Raw genomic sequence first — 16,184 nt, forward strand, 5'->3', positions numbered from 1 at the left:
TGCTTTGTTTTCATTTGCTCCGCCTTCCCTAACTCTTCTGCCATTTCCTTGTTCAGATCATCTCTGTGGCTCACCTCGCCAGCTGCAATAATCTTCTTAATCAATCTCGCTGTCTCTTCTCTCTGCCTCTTTCAGTCTGTCTTGTCCACATTTGCCATAGTGATCTTCCAAAAGTACATAACCATGTTGCTCAAAAACACAAAAACATCAGTGGCTTTCCGTTTCCTAGGTCCAAACTCCTAAGCTTAGCCCTGAAAACTCGTCAGACTCAGTTCTAATCTGCCCCTCTATCTCTCACTTTCTTCTCCCTATCGCACACTCCTTACCTTCCAAACAAATTGAAGTACTAAGTACTGTTGCCCAGAATAACCTTTACCTTCTTGCTGCTGTGTCTTCCCCAGTTTTCACTTTTGGCACAAAACGTCCTGCATTCCACACTCCAAATTTCACAGCAACATCTGCTGCCTCAGATGCAGCCAGCTCCAGAAAGCCCACTCCCATCTCTCTCCCTAGAATTGACTGGCCTCCTGATATGCTCCTGAAGCAGAGAACATAAGCTGCCTTTTATTGTAAATACTTGGGCTTAATGTCTTTTCTTCTACAGTCCATTATAATCTCCTTGAAGGCATGGTTCCCATCTGATTTTCCCCAGTACTTTATGACAAGTAGGAATTCAATAACTGTTTCTTAAATTGAGTTCTTTCAGCAGAGAAATGTTAAAGAAACATAGGCTCATGCATCCTCAAAGAGTTCGACATGATGCCCTTGATAGAAAGGGAGAAACGGCAGCCCAGCCCTTCTCTGGGCTGTGGAGAGTCTCTGAGCCAACTCTCTTCAAAGTGACCTTGGTTGCTGCTCTGTTCACTACTGTTCTTGGTGAGTAATGGGGAGACAAGGTCAGATTGTCACCATACGACTGAGTTCATCAACACACCCTATTTCAAAAGATGTCCAACGGATATCCATCTTTAACATTGTGGGCTATTTGACCACCTGAAATTTAGGGAAATTTGCACCCAAAAAAGGCTGATTTATAGAGACACTCTTGATACTCCCTTTTAGAATTTCCTCTCCGGGAACTCTCCAATCTAATCTCAAAGCAAATTATGACTGGGAATAAACGCATATTATCTGCCAGCCTGACCATGAAGAGTTTTCACTGCCTGTGCGCTTGTGCTTGTTGAGCAGGTGGAGGGGAGGGGTGCAATTCTGCCTGGGCTCCTGGAATCTAGCCTAGCCTTCATTTAATTCTCTCCAGAGAAGCACAATTAAGATTTTATTTTTCAAGGGTTTAATGCATCTCCACCTTGTGATGCTTTTTGAAAAACATGTTTATTTTCAAATAGGCAGTCTATTCACAATCCAAACGGTCCAAAAGGACACAAACGAGATGCCTCCTTTTCATCCCTGACTCCTGAGGCACTAATCCTCCACAATGCCATTATTAATAAAATATATGTTTCTACTCAGGCAAGAAGGTAAGGTCAGATGGCATGGTATAGTTGCCAGGATTTTGAGTAGGCAGGTGTGGGGAATCTGATAGAATGATGAAATTAAGGTCTGTTCATCCATTTTCTGGAAAATTATCACATATATAAGAAAAATTTCATAATGGATAAAATTTTTCTGCCTTTTTTCATTATGATTGTCATTGTCATCAATCAACAAACATGTATTACTGATTACTCACTGTGTTCATTGAATAGTGGGATAATAGGAATTGTGATGAAAAAGAAAAGCACGATCTCTGTTATGAAAATCTTACTACTGAAACATTGAGCTGCTGGGTCCCAACCTATAACTTGATGCTTCTTGTCATTTTGGCGTCCAGGTGATTGTGGCCCTCCACCTGATTTACCATTTGCTTCTCCAGTAAACAAGTTGATTAAGACAGACTTCAAAACTGGAACTGCTCTGAAATACACCTGCCATCCTGGCTTCAGTAGAATCGGTTCAAGTAAGATTACCTGTAATGCTAGAGGCTCGTGGGACTATAGTGTCTTTTGTACCAGTAAGTATCAACACTTATTTTTCTCACCTGTACTTTTGTTTTATTTGGGAAAATTCTCTTAGCAAGTTAATGAATTCTTTAATTCAAATGAAAATCTTTGACCAAAGTAGTCTTCCAAATTGACATCATCTATACCATTTGGAAGAAGTCAGTTGGGAATACACACCGAGATATTTTTCTAACAGTAAGGATATAGAATATGTTTCTTTTTTTCCTTCTGTTTCCCTGTGATGAAGGGCATACATTTTTGAGAACATACATTTGTGTGGATAACTAGTCCATACATCCCATCGTTTATTATCACCGTGATCTAATTGAGCAAATGAATCTAAGCATATTTTTTTCTTCTTCTTAAAACGTATCAGAAAAATGGAATAAATGTTTACATTTATTTTTCCTCAAAATAAACATTCAATAAATCAGGATCAGAAAAAAGCATTGAAAAAAATCTCTGGGTTTATCTGGAAGCAGGAGTGAGAGCCAATCGATCGGACTCTTTCTCTAACGCTATGTTATGTAAGTAATACGAGTCACTAGTCACCATTTTAATTTTCCTCTCAGAGAAACGATGCAGAAACCCAGGAGACTTAATCAATGGGAGAGTGGAAGTTAAGACAGATTTTCTCTTAGGTTCAACTATAGAATTCAGCTGCTCAGAGGGGTAAGTATAAGGCGACCTTTTCTTTTCAATTAATTTTTATAAGTAGATAATGCACTTACATGTTTCAAAAAGAAAAAGGAGGGGCCAGCCCAGTGGAATAGAGGTTAAGCTCATGCACTCCACTTCCGTGGCTCAGGGTTCACAGGTTCAGATCCTGGACGTGGACCTACACACCGATCATCCAGCCATGCTGTGGTCGCATCCCACATACAAAACAGAGGAAGACTGGCACAGTTGTTAGCTCAGGGACCATCTTCCTCACCAAAAAATAAAATAAAATAAAAATGATGTAAAAAGGTGTACACTGAGAATTCTCACTTCCATTCCATCTCATTCCACTCTGCCCTTTGACAGGAAGTGACTTTATTAGTTTCTGATTTATCCTTCTAGTGTTCACTTATGTAAATACAAGTGAGTACCCATATTTTTATTAATATTTTGTCTCCTTTATTACACAGAAGATAGCTGATGGCACACGTGGGTTTGAACCTTGCTTTTATCTTTTTCACTTAACAACATTGCTATGGACCGAATGTTTGTATCCTCAAATTCATATGTTGAACCTTAATCCCCAGTGGGGTCATATTTGGAGATAGGGCCTTTCGGAAGTAATTAGGTCTTAAGGGTGGAGCCCTCATGATGGGGTTAGTGCCATTATAAGAAGAGACACAAGAGGGCTAGCTTCCTTTCTCTCTTCCGGTGCCATGTGAGGACACAGCAAGAATACTGCCATCTGTGAGCCAGGAAGAGGGTTCTCACCAGTACATGAGTATGCTGGCACCCCAGTCTCCAACTTCCCAGCCTCCAGAAGTGTGAGAAACAAATGTCTGTGGTTTAACCCACAGTCTATGGTGTTCCTGTTACAGCAGCCCGAACTAAGAGAAACAAACATGTTCTGGCGATCTCTGCAATTCATGCGCTGTTTCCTTATTCTGTGTCTGTGTGGTTACAGCTGTATGGTTTCCTAGGGCATGTATCATAGCTTATCACAGTTCATTTAATGATCCCGACTGAGAGACCTTTGTGAGTTTCCAATCTTATGCTGTTACACACAGGCCCTGAAGCATGATTTTCTATATATGTAATTTTATGCAGTTATGCCTGTAGGATAAACTCCCAGAAGTAGGACTGCTGGGTCAGAGAGAAGATACTTTAAAATATTGATAAATATTACCAAGTTTGTCTTCATAGACTTGCAAAATTTTGTAAACGAATGTCTATTTCTCCACCAGCTCTACAATTGAGTATTTCATCAAACTGAGGACTTTTTGTCTATTTAGAGGTGAAAATATAACTTCCCTGTACTGTTGGGGGTTTTTGGTGAGGAGGATTGGCCCTGAGCTAACATCTATGCCCATCTTCCTCTATTTTGTATGTGGGATGCCACCACAGCATGGCTTGATGAGTGGCGCGTAGGTCTGTACCCGGGATCCCAGCCTGTGAACCCTGGGCCACCAAAGCGGAGCATGTGAACTTAACCACTACTCCACTGGGCCAGCCACCCCATAGTGTGTTTTAACTTATTGAGATAGGTGTAGAGTGACATGCCATTATAAGAAATAGTACAGACAAAGCCTATACCCTATTTTTTCCAGTTTCCCCCATTGGTAACATTGTAACCACCGAAGGGGTCACTGCTCACCACAAGACAAGCCACAGTCAAGAGGCAAGGCGGTAGGAGAGAAGGCGTTTTATTGAAGCTTGCTGGCAAGGTAGAAGATGGAGGACTCACACCCAAAAGAACATCTTGCAACTACAAAATCTTGAGGCGTTTATACAGGGCAAGTGGGCTAAAAAGGGGCATCTTGGAATGTCGACCATCTGGTGTGGCAGAACTTGAAACATCATGTCATCTCCTTTTTCTGTCACCAGTGGTGGATACCAGCATAGGGCTTTCTTCCAGAAGGTCGTTGCATTCCTGAGGAAACTTAAAGAACAAAGTTATTGTCTTATCACAGCAGGGAGGTCTATGCATAAGCTGGGGCCATAAAACTAAGAGAGCACGCACATCCATCAGAGACAGATGCTTAATTGTCTAGGCTATGTGCAAACTAAAGCATTTTTTTCCCAAAAGGGCAAGGGAGTCAGGGTCTTACATGGTTCTAATATGACTTCCTTCTATAAGATGGCTTCCCTTATGCTAACTTTTGATTGGGTCTATATCAGTTAACTCAGTGGTGCCAACAACATTTTGTGTGACCATAGTGCAGTATCACAATCAGGAAATCAACATTGATATAATCCATTGGGCTTTTTCAGATTTCACTGGTTTTACAAGCACTTATTTGTGTGTGTGTGTGTGTGTGTGTGTGTGTGTTTAATTCTATGCAATTTTGTCACACGAGAAGATTTGTGTGACCATCACCACAGCCAAGATACAGAACAGTTCCATCACGAGGCTGCCTTGTGTTATCTCTTTATAGCCAACTCCCTCCCTCTCTCTTCCTAACCTCTGGCAACCACTAATCCAGTCTCTATTTCTACAATTTTGTCATTTCAAAAATGCTATATAAATGGAACCACACAGCGTGTCACCTTTGGAGACTGACTTATCATTTTGCATAATTCTCTTGAAATTCATACAAGTTGTTGTACTTGGATACTTTGCTCCATTTTATTGCTGAGAGAATATTCCATGGCATGGCATTTGTCGAAACATTTGCTTGTTGAAGGACACTTGGGTTGTTTCATCTTTGGCTATCATGAAGAAAGCTGCTATAAACTTTCCTATACAGGTTTTTTGTGTCAACTTAAGTCTTCATTTCTCTAGAATAAATGCCCAAGTGGATCATATAGAAGTTACCTGTTTAATTTTTCAAGAAACTGCCTAACTGTTTTCCAGAGAGGCTGTGTCATTGTACATTCCCACCAGCAATGTATGAGTGATCCATACCATCCACACCAGCATTTGGTGTTGCCACGAGATTTCATTTCAGCCATTCTGATAGGTGTGTAGTAATGTCTCATTGCGGTTTTAATTTGTATTTCTGTAATAGCTAATGATGTTGAACATATTTCTATTTGTTTATTTGCCATTTGTATTCTCTTCACTAAAATATCTGCTCGTATCTTTTGCCCATTTTCTAATTGGATCATTTTGGTTTTTTACTGTTGAGTTTTGAGAGTTCTTTACATATTCTAGATACTATTCTTTTGTAGGATATGTGGTTTGCAAATATTTTCCCCCAGTCTGTACCTTGCTTTTTCATCCTCCTCACAGAGTCTTTCAGAGAGCTAAGGTTTTTAATTGTCATGAGGTATAATTTTTCTTTTATGAATTATGCTATTGGTGTCAAGTCTAAAATCTTGTCATTTAGTCTCAAGTCCTGAAGAGTTTCTCCTATTTTTTTCTAAAAGTTTTATAGTTTTACATTTAAGTTTGTGATTCATTTCAAGAGAATTTTTGTATAAGGTGGAGTTTTAGGTTGAGCGTATTTTACTTTATGTTTTTATTGTGGATGCCCAATGACTCCAGCACCATTTAATTATTTTCCATTGAATTACTTTGGCACTTTTCTCAAAAATTATTTGGGTGTATTTTTGTGGGTCTATTTCTGGGTTCTCATTTTGTTCCACTGTGTCTATCTTTCTGCCAATACCACGCTGTCTTGATTACTATTGCTATGAGGTAAGTCAATATCAGGTAAAGTGATCCCTCCCACTCTTTTTTTGTTTTTCAAAATTGTTTTAGCTATTCTGGGTCCGTGTCTTTCCATATAAATTTTAGAATAAACTTGTCTATGTCCACAGTAAACTTCACTGGGCTTCTAAGATTTGCATTTGATACGATTTGCATTTTCAATAGAATTTGACGTCTTTGCAATGTTGAGTCTTCCAATTTGTGAACATAACTTGCCTTTCCATGTACTCAGATCTTCTTTGATTTCTTTGATCAAAATTTTGTAATTTTAAGCATACATATCCTGTACATATTTTGTTACATCTAAGTATTTCATTTTCTTTGGAACAATTGTAAATGGTGGTGTGTTTTAAATTTGGATATTCGCACGTCTGTTGTTAGCATATAGAAAGGTGATGGATCCTGTGTGTTGATCTTTGTCCTGCTAGCTCACTGAACCCATTTAAACTAGTTCTAAGAGTTTTTGGTTTGGTTTTGTTTTTTGTAGCTCCCCTGTGATTTTCTGCTTAAACACTAATGTCACCTGCAAATAGGGACAGTTTGTTTTTTCTTCCTTTCCCACATGTATGCCTTTTATTCCTTTTTCTTTTCTTGTTGCGCTGGCTGGAACCTCTAATGCTGTGTTGAATAGCAGTGGTGAGAGCAGACCTCGTTCTCAGTCTGAGGAAAAGCTTCAGTCTTTCACCATTAAGTACGTTAGCTGTAGGTTTTTTGTAAATGCTCTTTATCCAGTTGAGGAAGTGCTCCTCTATTCCTAGTTTAGGGAGAGGTTCTATCATGAAAGGCTTTGGATTTTTTTCCAAGTGCTTTTTATGCGTCACTGTGCATATGATCACACAATTTTTCTCTTTTAACCTGTTGGTATCATGGAATACATTGATTAATTTTCATACGTTAAACCAGTTTACCTCAAATAAATTTCACTTGGACATGGTGTCTAATTCTTTTTACATACTGTTGGGTTGATTTTCTAATGTTTTGTTGAGGATTTTTGCAGGTAAGTTTAAGAGAGATATTGATCTATAGTTTTCTTTTTTTCTACTGTTTGTCTGATTTTTTTTTTTTTTTTTTTTTTTTTTGGTGAGGAAGATTCACCCTGAGGTGACATCTGTTGCCAATTTTTCTGTAGTTTGTATGTGGGTTGCCACCTCAGCATGGCTGATGAGTGCTGTAGGTCCATGCCCGGGATCTGAACCCTCGAACCAGGGCCACCAAAGCAGAGCATGCCAAACTCAACCACTATGTCACAGGGCCAGCTTCATGTGTTTGTCTGATCATGATAAGGGTAATACTAGCCCTACAGAATGAGTTGGAAAGTGTTCCCTCCTCTTCAATTTTCCAAAAGAGACTGGGAAAAATTAGTTTCTTTAAAGGTTTGGTAGAATTCTCCAATAAAGCCATCTGGGCCTGGATATTTCTTTTTCCTTAAGTCTTTGAATTATGAAGTCAATTTCTTTAATAGTTCTAGGACTACTCAGATTATTTATTTTGTCTTTGTTGAATTTTGTGCTTTTCAAAGGATTGTTCTTTTTCTTTTAAGTTGTTGAATTTATGAGCATAAAAGTGTTCATTCTCTTACTCTCCTTTCATTGGCTACAGGATCTGTAGTGATGGTCCCTGTTTCATTCCTGATACTGGTGACTTGTGTCTTCTCTCTTATCTTTATCAGTCTTATGAGAGATTTATCAATTTAATTGATTTTCTTGAGAATGAGCTTTTTGTTTCGTTATTTTCTTTATTGTTTTCCTGTTTTAAATTTATTTCTGCTTTTATTTTTCTTTCTTTTTATCTTTTTGCTTTGGGTTTATTTCTTCTTCTTTTTTGAGTTTCTTGAACTAGGAACTTTGATTACTGATTTGAGATCTTTTCTATTTCCTAATGTGACCATTTAGTGCTATAAATTTCCCTCTCAGCACTGCTTTACCTGTGCACCACACATTCTGATCTGTTATATTTTCATTTTCATTCCATTCTATGTATTTTAAATTTCCTTTGCAACTTCCCTTTTGACCATGGATTATTTAGAAGTGTGTTATTTAATTTCCAAGTGTTTGGAGATTTTCCTCTTGTCTTTCTGTTATTGGTTTCTAGTTTAATTCCAGTGCAGTCAGAAAATATACACCGTATGATTTAAATTTTCCTAAGTTTGTTGAGGTTTGTTTTATTGCCCAGGATATGATTTATCTTGGTGAATGTCTGAGGGGTGCTTGGGAAAAAGTGTGTATTCTCGTATTGTTGGATGGCCTCCCTGTAGTTTTAATGTCCGTTTTTCTATTTATGAGTGAGATTGAACTTATTCCATCTAAAAGACATTTGTATCTCCTTATGTGTAAACCGACTTGAGTCCCTTGTTATTTTTTTAAAAACACACAAATTGCAATTTTTTTCCTCAGTGTGTCATCTTTCTTTTGACTTGGCCTAGAATACTTTTTTCTTACCAAACAAAAACCATGCTTTATATGGTTAAATTTATCAATTTTTCAATGGCTTTTGGATTTTGAGTTACAGTTAAAAGGCCTTCCCTGCTTGAAGATAATAAAGTAATTCCTACAATTATTCAACTGCTTTTACGATTTAATGTGATTTCATACAGAGCTTCCATGCACTGAGCAGTTGTATCTTTCCCCAGATGGCTTTCATGTTGCCTTGGCATAATTTATTAAAAAGTCCATGATTAATCTGTGACTTCGAGATAATATTCTTTTAAAACTATACTTAGTTCCCATAGGTATATGGGTCTATTTCTGGACTTTATATTCAATTCTTTTAGTTTATCTGTATGTTCACACAACCAGTTCTTCTCTCTATAATTACTGAGTTTCCATAGTGTGTAACATTGCTCAGAAGTATCCCCCTTACTCTTCTGCTTTACGAGGATTTTCCTGACTATGCTTGCTTGTTTTTATTTCTATACGAACTTTAAAATTAATTGGATTATGTTTTTAATTGATTACTTTAATTTTTTAAACTAACTTTAGGAGAATGTACATTGCATCATCTTGAGTCTTCCAAGCCCAGAATTTGTTATGGCTTTCCTTTTGTCCTGATCTTGTGTGTGTGTGTGTTTGTGTGTGTTTGTGTGTGAGGGATGTATTTTAGGATTGTTTTAAAGTTCTACCCATTTAGATTTTCCAATTTTCATTATGTTTATTCTTTGGTATCTTACTTTGTTTTTGATATTTAAAATGGTGTCTTTTCTTCCATTATACCATCTAAGAGTTTATATCTGTATATATGGAAACTGTTGATTTCTATATATTAATTTCATATATCAGCTAATGTCCTGAATTCCCTGATTATTATTATTATAGTATTTCAGTTGGATTCTCTTGAGATTTACTGGTATGGAATTGTATAATCTGAAAATAATGATACTATTCCTTTTTTCTTTCCAATTTTTGTATTTCTAATTCCTTTTTCTTATACAATTATGCTAGGAATTTTATTTCAAACAAAATACTGATACTGGCCATTGTTTTCTTGTTCTTGACTTTAGCAGAAACGACTCTAGTATCTTCCCCTTAAGTTTGGGGGAGCTCTATCTCCACTGATTCCCATTATATTGAATGTTTTTGTCAAGAATAATTGTTGATTTTTTTTCAAATGCCATTTAGTGTCTATCAAGATGATGGTATGTTTTTCTCCTTAGATTTATTAATATCATATATGCACTAGTCTTCTCAGGCTGCCGTAACAAAATGCCACAGGCTGGGCAGCTTAAATAATAGAAATCTGTTTCTCACAGTGCTGGAGGCTGGCGGTCCCAGACCAAGGTCTGGCAGGATTCAGTTTCTGAATCCCCTTCCTGGCTTGTAGATGGCTGCCTTCTCACTATGTCCTCACATGGCCTTTCCTCTGTGCACGCACATGGAGAGAGAGAATGAGAGACACAGAGGGAGCGAGATAGCTCTCTGGTATCTCCTTTATAAGGACTCTAATCCTATTGAATCAGGGCCCCACACCTATAACCTCATTTAACCTTAATTACTTCCTTACTCCAAATACAGCCGCACTGGGGGTCAGGGCTTCAACATAGGAATTTTGGAAGCACACACATATTCAGTTCATAACAATATGTTATATACTAATATATCTTCTAATTTTGAAGGTTCCTTTCATTCTTGGAATAAACCTATTTGGTCATGGCATATTTTTCTTTTAAAGTGTTTCTGGATTCTGTTTGTTTTTTATTCTGAACTTTTCATTAATGTTCAGGGGAAATTGACATGTAATTTTTTTTTAATGCAAAAAGTCCTGGAAGAAAGACTGGGACTTGTCAAGAGCAAGAATAATGAGATGATAACCAGGAAGTTAATGGTTTATGAAAGCAGGTCAAACTCTAGTACCAGCAGGAAGACTCAGATTAGAGATCAAAGTAATTGTTTTTATCAGTAATTTGTCTGGATCATTTATTCAAAGGCAGCTGCATAACAAACTCAAGTGTACTTTTGCCCATTTTGTGTCGCTTGATTTGTAGTTCGTTAGGGAAAGAGTGTAAAGTTTAAGTGGAGTCCTAAGATTTTGGTGCAAAACTTGTCATGTACTAGTTTTTATTGGCTATGGATGTGTACCATCTAATACTTAGACAAAGCTTAATCATGTGGTTTAAATGAATAAGTGAATGAAAGAAAAAAAGGAACAAACAAGACTTTCTCCTTGATGTGATGAAATTTAACTCCAGATTGACCCAAATGGTAATTAGTAATCAAGAGAGCACTAGTTTTTCATTTTTAAATATTGAATAAAAATTCCATTTGCCCAAACCTCATTGGCAATTTATATTTAGAGTAAGATGAATTCCACTAAAATCTCTGACTTATCTTATCCAGATATATCTTAATTGGCTCAACCACTAGTCATTGTGACATCCAAGATAAGGGAGTTGACTGGAGTGATCCACTCCCAGTATGTATAAGTAAGTAAAGATTTTTTTCTGGCTTGACTATAAACCTAAACCATGTTAGGTAATAAAACTCCTGTGAATCTTTGCTGCTTCTTGAGCCCTCCATTAGAATTTGCCTCATGAATGTTAGATTTGCAAGGATGCCTTCCCTGACCATTTCTTCCTCTTCACTCACTCATCCCAGTTGCCAAGTGTGAGGCCCCTCCAGCCATCAGCAATGGGAAGCACAGTGGTGGAGATGAAGACATCTACACATATGGCTCTTCTGTCACCTACAGCTGTGACCCTCACTTCTCAATGATAGGCAAAGCCTCCATTTCCTGCACAGTGGAGAATAAAACGATAGGTGTCTGGAGCCCAAGCCCTCCGACTTGTAAACGTAAGTTACAACTGAATTGTTGGATTCTGCTTTGAATTTTTCTCTTTTGTTTAAAGGAACAAGGAAGGTGTATTTATTGGGGGAAATGGAATGATTCAAAGACAAAGTAATCAAGGCAATGATGTGGTCATTCATTCATTCAACTAATCTTACGCTGTACTAGGATAGCACAGGCTATGCTGCCGTAATAATCAATACCAAAATCTCAAGGCTTTTTTATAGTAAAAGGGTTTTTTGGCTGTCTTAGTGCACTGCTAGCCCGGGAAACCCTCCAGGGCAGCTGTCATTTATATAGTAGTCTAGATTGTTTAAATCTTCTGACAACTCTGCATCAAATCTTCCACAGTCAGTCCAGCAGAGGAAGAGAGCAAGGGGAAGCACTCCCTGGCTAGGAAATTCTTTGACCTGGAAGTAGCGCATATCACTTTGGGGTTTAGATATTGCTAGGGTTTTTTTTAATTGAGATATAATTGACACGTAACATTATATTAGTTTAAAGTGTACAGCATAATGATTCAATATTTATATATATTGCAAAATGAGCACCACAATAAGTCTAGTTAGCATCCATCACCGTACATAGTTACAAAATTTTTTTCTTATGATAAGAACTTTTGATATTTGCTCCCTTAGCTACTTTCAAATATACAATACAGTATTATTAACCATAGTCCCTTTTGGCCGCCTTCACCCATTTCACCCACCCCACCTCCAACCTCTGCCTCTGGCAACCACCAGTCTGTTCTCTGTATCTATGTTGCTAGGGATTTTTTTGATAAGAAAGTTGTAGGATTTTTTCTGCAATGACTAAGATGATGGGACCTCATATTGCTGAGGTTCCCAGGAACTGAAAGCATATATATAAAGCTTTAAAATGTTTTCTTTGTACTTATTTGATACATACTTGTATCAGGTCTTCCTTGAAACCATATCAACAATAGTAGTCACATTCTTACTGTCATTTCTCTTTTATAACTGAGATGTCCTTTCTTATGCTTCTTTAGACATTGTCTGTCGTCAGCCACAGGTTCCAAATGGAATCTTTGTCTCTGGATTTGGACCCCTCTATACTTACAAAGACACTATTGTGTTTGGCTGCAAGAAAGGTTATAGCCTCACAGGCAGCAGTTTAATCTATTGTGAAGCTGATGACAACTGGGACCCTCCTCCTCCTGTTTGTGAGCTCAGTGAGTATGGACTGAAGGAGTTTCCATATTTGGCATCTAAAATTATCCAGGAGTATGGGCATAGCATGCTCATAGGCACAAGCCCACTTTAATCCCAATAATCATTTTAAATTAATATGTTTCTCTAGTTTTCTCCTGTTAGAAGGAAGATTTTTTTGTTAGTAATCTCTCAGTGTTATTTAAAGGACTTTATACATATATCATATAGTTTTGGCATCAGTGACATTATAGATATTACAGATCTATTTATTTCTTACAAAATTTTCCAGTAGACAGTAGTAAAGCGTCTCATCCTAACGAAATCAACATATTTTGAGAATTTTTTGAAAGATGGAAGTAAAATTCCTTCCAGACATCCTCTTTTTAAAATTTGCACAGAGGTGCTCTCTGGGCTAATGTTGGCCTTGAGGCTTTGAAATTGTAAATGCATACTGACCAGTCATAACGTTAGTGATACCTATTGCTAACATTTATTAAGGGCTTTCTATATATCAAGCACTGTTCTAGTGCATAACATCAATTAATTGATTTACCATTTACTACAATCCTAAGATGTACCTACTATTTTTAATCCCATTTTAATGATGAGAAAACTGAGAGAGATTAAGCAACTAGCATAAGTCCACATAATTAGTCAGGGGTGGAAGCCACTGCTACATTGTGGTTTACTGTTCCCTTCTATCATCACGAGAATTTAGGTGCCAATTTAAATATGTAGTGTTGAAATTCAATAAATATACAACTTGACGGATATGTATCCCCTTTTCGATCTACATGGACCTTTGGCATCAGATCGAGTAGAAAAATGCAAGACTGAAGGAGCTTGGTTTAAGGCCAAATAATGACGCTCCTGGTGACAGTGTCATAATGTCTAGGGGAATGTCTCCTATCGTAATTCCCCATTAGGCAAAGAGACAGTTAAAAGTTTGGTTTACCTAGGAACAAATTTTGATGTGTATTCTCAGTGATCTTAAAGCTTCCCCTGAAGATGAACCATTCCGAAGTGCAGTGAAGTGGAAGGACACTGAGCTCCTATACAGCTGGCCCAAACCTACACACTGACCCTTTCCGCACCATCGTGTGCCCCTTAGTCACAGTCTCTCCAGCTCCATGTGCATTTAGTGCTTGGCACTAGTCTGTTGGAGGTTGGTGCTTCCCAGGCTGTTCCTGGAATTCCTATTTAGCCTTGACCATCCGTTTTCTTGCTGAATGAATACATGATATCCTTTCTTTATGACAGTTTCACGGGTCACTCTGCCAATCTCAGTAACAGTTTTCTTTCATCCTTGTGCTTTTTTCATGATCAGATAGTTGTATTGACTTGCCAGACATTCCCCATGCTTTCTGGAATGGAATACCCTACAACCTAAGAAATCAGGAAGTATTTGAAATTGGGACTGTGCTTCAATATCAGTGCGAGCCTGGCTACAGCCCTATTCCAGATGAGCCTCTGAATGTGACCTGCCAGGAAAGTTTGATGTGGACCCCATCCAAAGGGTGTGAACGTAAGCAAACTTTTTGTATATACACGTGTGTATCTTCTTCTCTATTGAAAATGTTGAGCATATGCTAGGATTCTGTACCTTATTGAATGTAATTGATCTCTTAAAAAGTTTGCTTTAAAATACTTTCAGAATCATTTTACTGGAATCTTTGCATATTCATACAGAAGCTATTTTAAAGGTCATCCTGAAGATTGAGAAAGCTGGAAAATAATGCCAATCGTACTTCTCTGTGCATTCATGTTCAGTATTCACTGAGAAACCAACTTGGGTATGAAATATGGAAATAACGGTATCAGCTTCATAACTAGTAAGAGTGGAGTCTAGAAACTCCTGCATTACGGCCTGGATCAGATTGCCTGCATGGCCCTCGCTTCTCCACTCCAGATTTTGGGTTGCCTGGTTGAGGGAAAGTCTGTGAGCCAGACACTAACACAACCAGCTGTCTTATGCTGGTTGAGACGCTATTGAGATTAGAGAGAGCTGGGCCTCCTCACCTGCTCCAGAGAACATGGCCTCAGGAGGCCAGCCCTGCCAGGAATACAGAGGCTTCTTTCACCAGATAAGACCCCCATCTCTTCCTCTTCCTCATCATCATCCTCTTCATCATCTTCCTCCTCCTTTGGGAAAAGTGAGTGAGGGGCAGAAGGAGTGGTGGAGACTATTCTGGTTTTAGGACGGAATGACAGGAAATGGGGAAATGGCTCTTCATTCAGACTAGAGTTGTGTTATTTATAGGTGACATCACTGAGGCCTAGACGCTGGGGATTATTGTTCCATATACTTAGAACTTAACATATGTAGAAAACACAAATAATGAGTGGTGGTGGTTTAGACCAACCTATTGAGAGATCAGTATTTAAAATCAGGAATTAATTTGATATAATTGCAAGGAATCATATTCGTAATCACTATGATTATGATATTATTGTAAAATAATAGAGAATATTTTATTAGTGGAAGGACAAAACTAAAAGCATACTTAAAGAAGAATAACAGGGTAAATAAATACAGTCCTTTGGAGCAATCAACAGAAAATCAACTAATCAACAGAAAAGAATAACCTATAGTTAATATATCAGTTTTTCGTATAAAAATGGAGGCTCACATATGCTTAAAAATCTGCTTGTTTTCTAAATTATGTTTAAAGTTTCATTGACTGATATGTTTTTTAAAAAACTTCCCACCATCTATAAATCAGAAAGTGAGAAGTTGTGCATCCAAGTTATCACAAATTTAGTATATTAATATATTGATAAATTAATATATGATTATATAACTAATATATAATTAATAATGAGGTATATTAAATTATGAATTATAAACCATAATATAAATGTCAGGTGTTACTATGACAGTTGAAGGCTATAATTTTCACAAATTAATGAGCATTGACAGGTACAGAAGTAGTGCTGGCTATATTTGAAATTAGGGAGATGACAGAGTGTTTTATTCTAAGTTATTTAAAAAGAAATATAGTATAAAAAGTGTTATCTGAGAGAAAATTTCTACAACATTTAAAAAATATATTTATTTACTTTTCCCTTATGTCAGCTTTTAAAAACATTTCAGATGAAGTATTATTTTACAGCTTTACTGAGTTTTATTTATTGACATGCAATAAAATGCATGCTTAGAGTGTGCAATTTTATCACTTTGGCATATGTACACATTTGCGAAATTATTGGTACAGTCAAGATAATGAGTATATCCATCTCTCAAAAAGTTTTTTCATGCTTCTTTGCAACTCCTTCCTCCAGCCCCTCCCTGTCCTTCTTCCCACATCATCCCCAGAAAATCACCAATCTGCTTTTATAGACTGGTTTGCATTTTCTAGAATTTTATATAAATGGAATAATACATTATGTGCTTTTTCATCTGGCTTCTTTCACTTAGCACAA

General features: G+C 37.3%; 1 protein-coding gene across 2 annotated transcripts in view; it reads left to right on the top strand.

The window, feature by feature from the left end:
• The window catches only part of LOC103558806 (zona pellucida sperm-binding protein 3 receptor-like), a 50,569-nt gene that overhangs the window by 5,009 nt on the left and 29,376 nt on the right, over window positions 1–16,184 (top strand). Inside the window, exons 2-8 of one of the 2 annotated variants that reach the window (XM_070591467.1) lie at window positions 707–876; window positions 1,832–2,011; window positions 2,573–2,672; window positions 11,142–11,227; window positions 11,400–11,594; window positions 12,599–12,781; window positions 14,089–14,286. In XM_070591467.1, the coding sequence (XP_070447568.1) occupies window positions 714–876; window positions 1,832–2,011; window positions 2,573–2,672; window positions 11,142–11,227; window positions 11,400–11,594; window positions 12,599–12,781; window positions 14,089–14,286 (1,105 nt within the window). In that variant the 5' untranslated portion in view covers window positions 707–713. The remainder of the gene's footprint in view (window positions 1–706; window positions 877–1,831; window positions 2,012–2,572; window positions 2,673–11,141; window positions 11,228–11,399; window positions 11,595–12,598; window positions 12,782–14,088; window positions 14,287–16,184) is intronic. The other variant, XM_070591466.1, reaches the window with a different exon arrangement.

The sequence above is a fragment of the Equus przewalskii genome, chromosome 23 (assembly GCF_037783145.1).
Source record: "Equus przewalskii isolate Varuska chromosome 23, EquPr2, whole genome shotgun sequence".
NCBI classification, from domain to species: domain Eukaryota; kingdom Metazoa; phylum Chordata; class Mammalia; order Perissodactyla; family Equidae; genus Equus; species Equus przewalskii.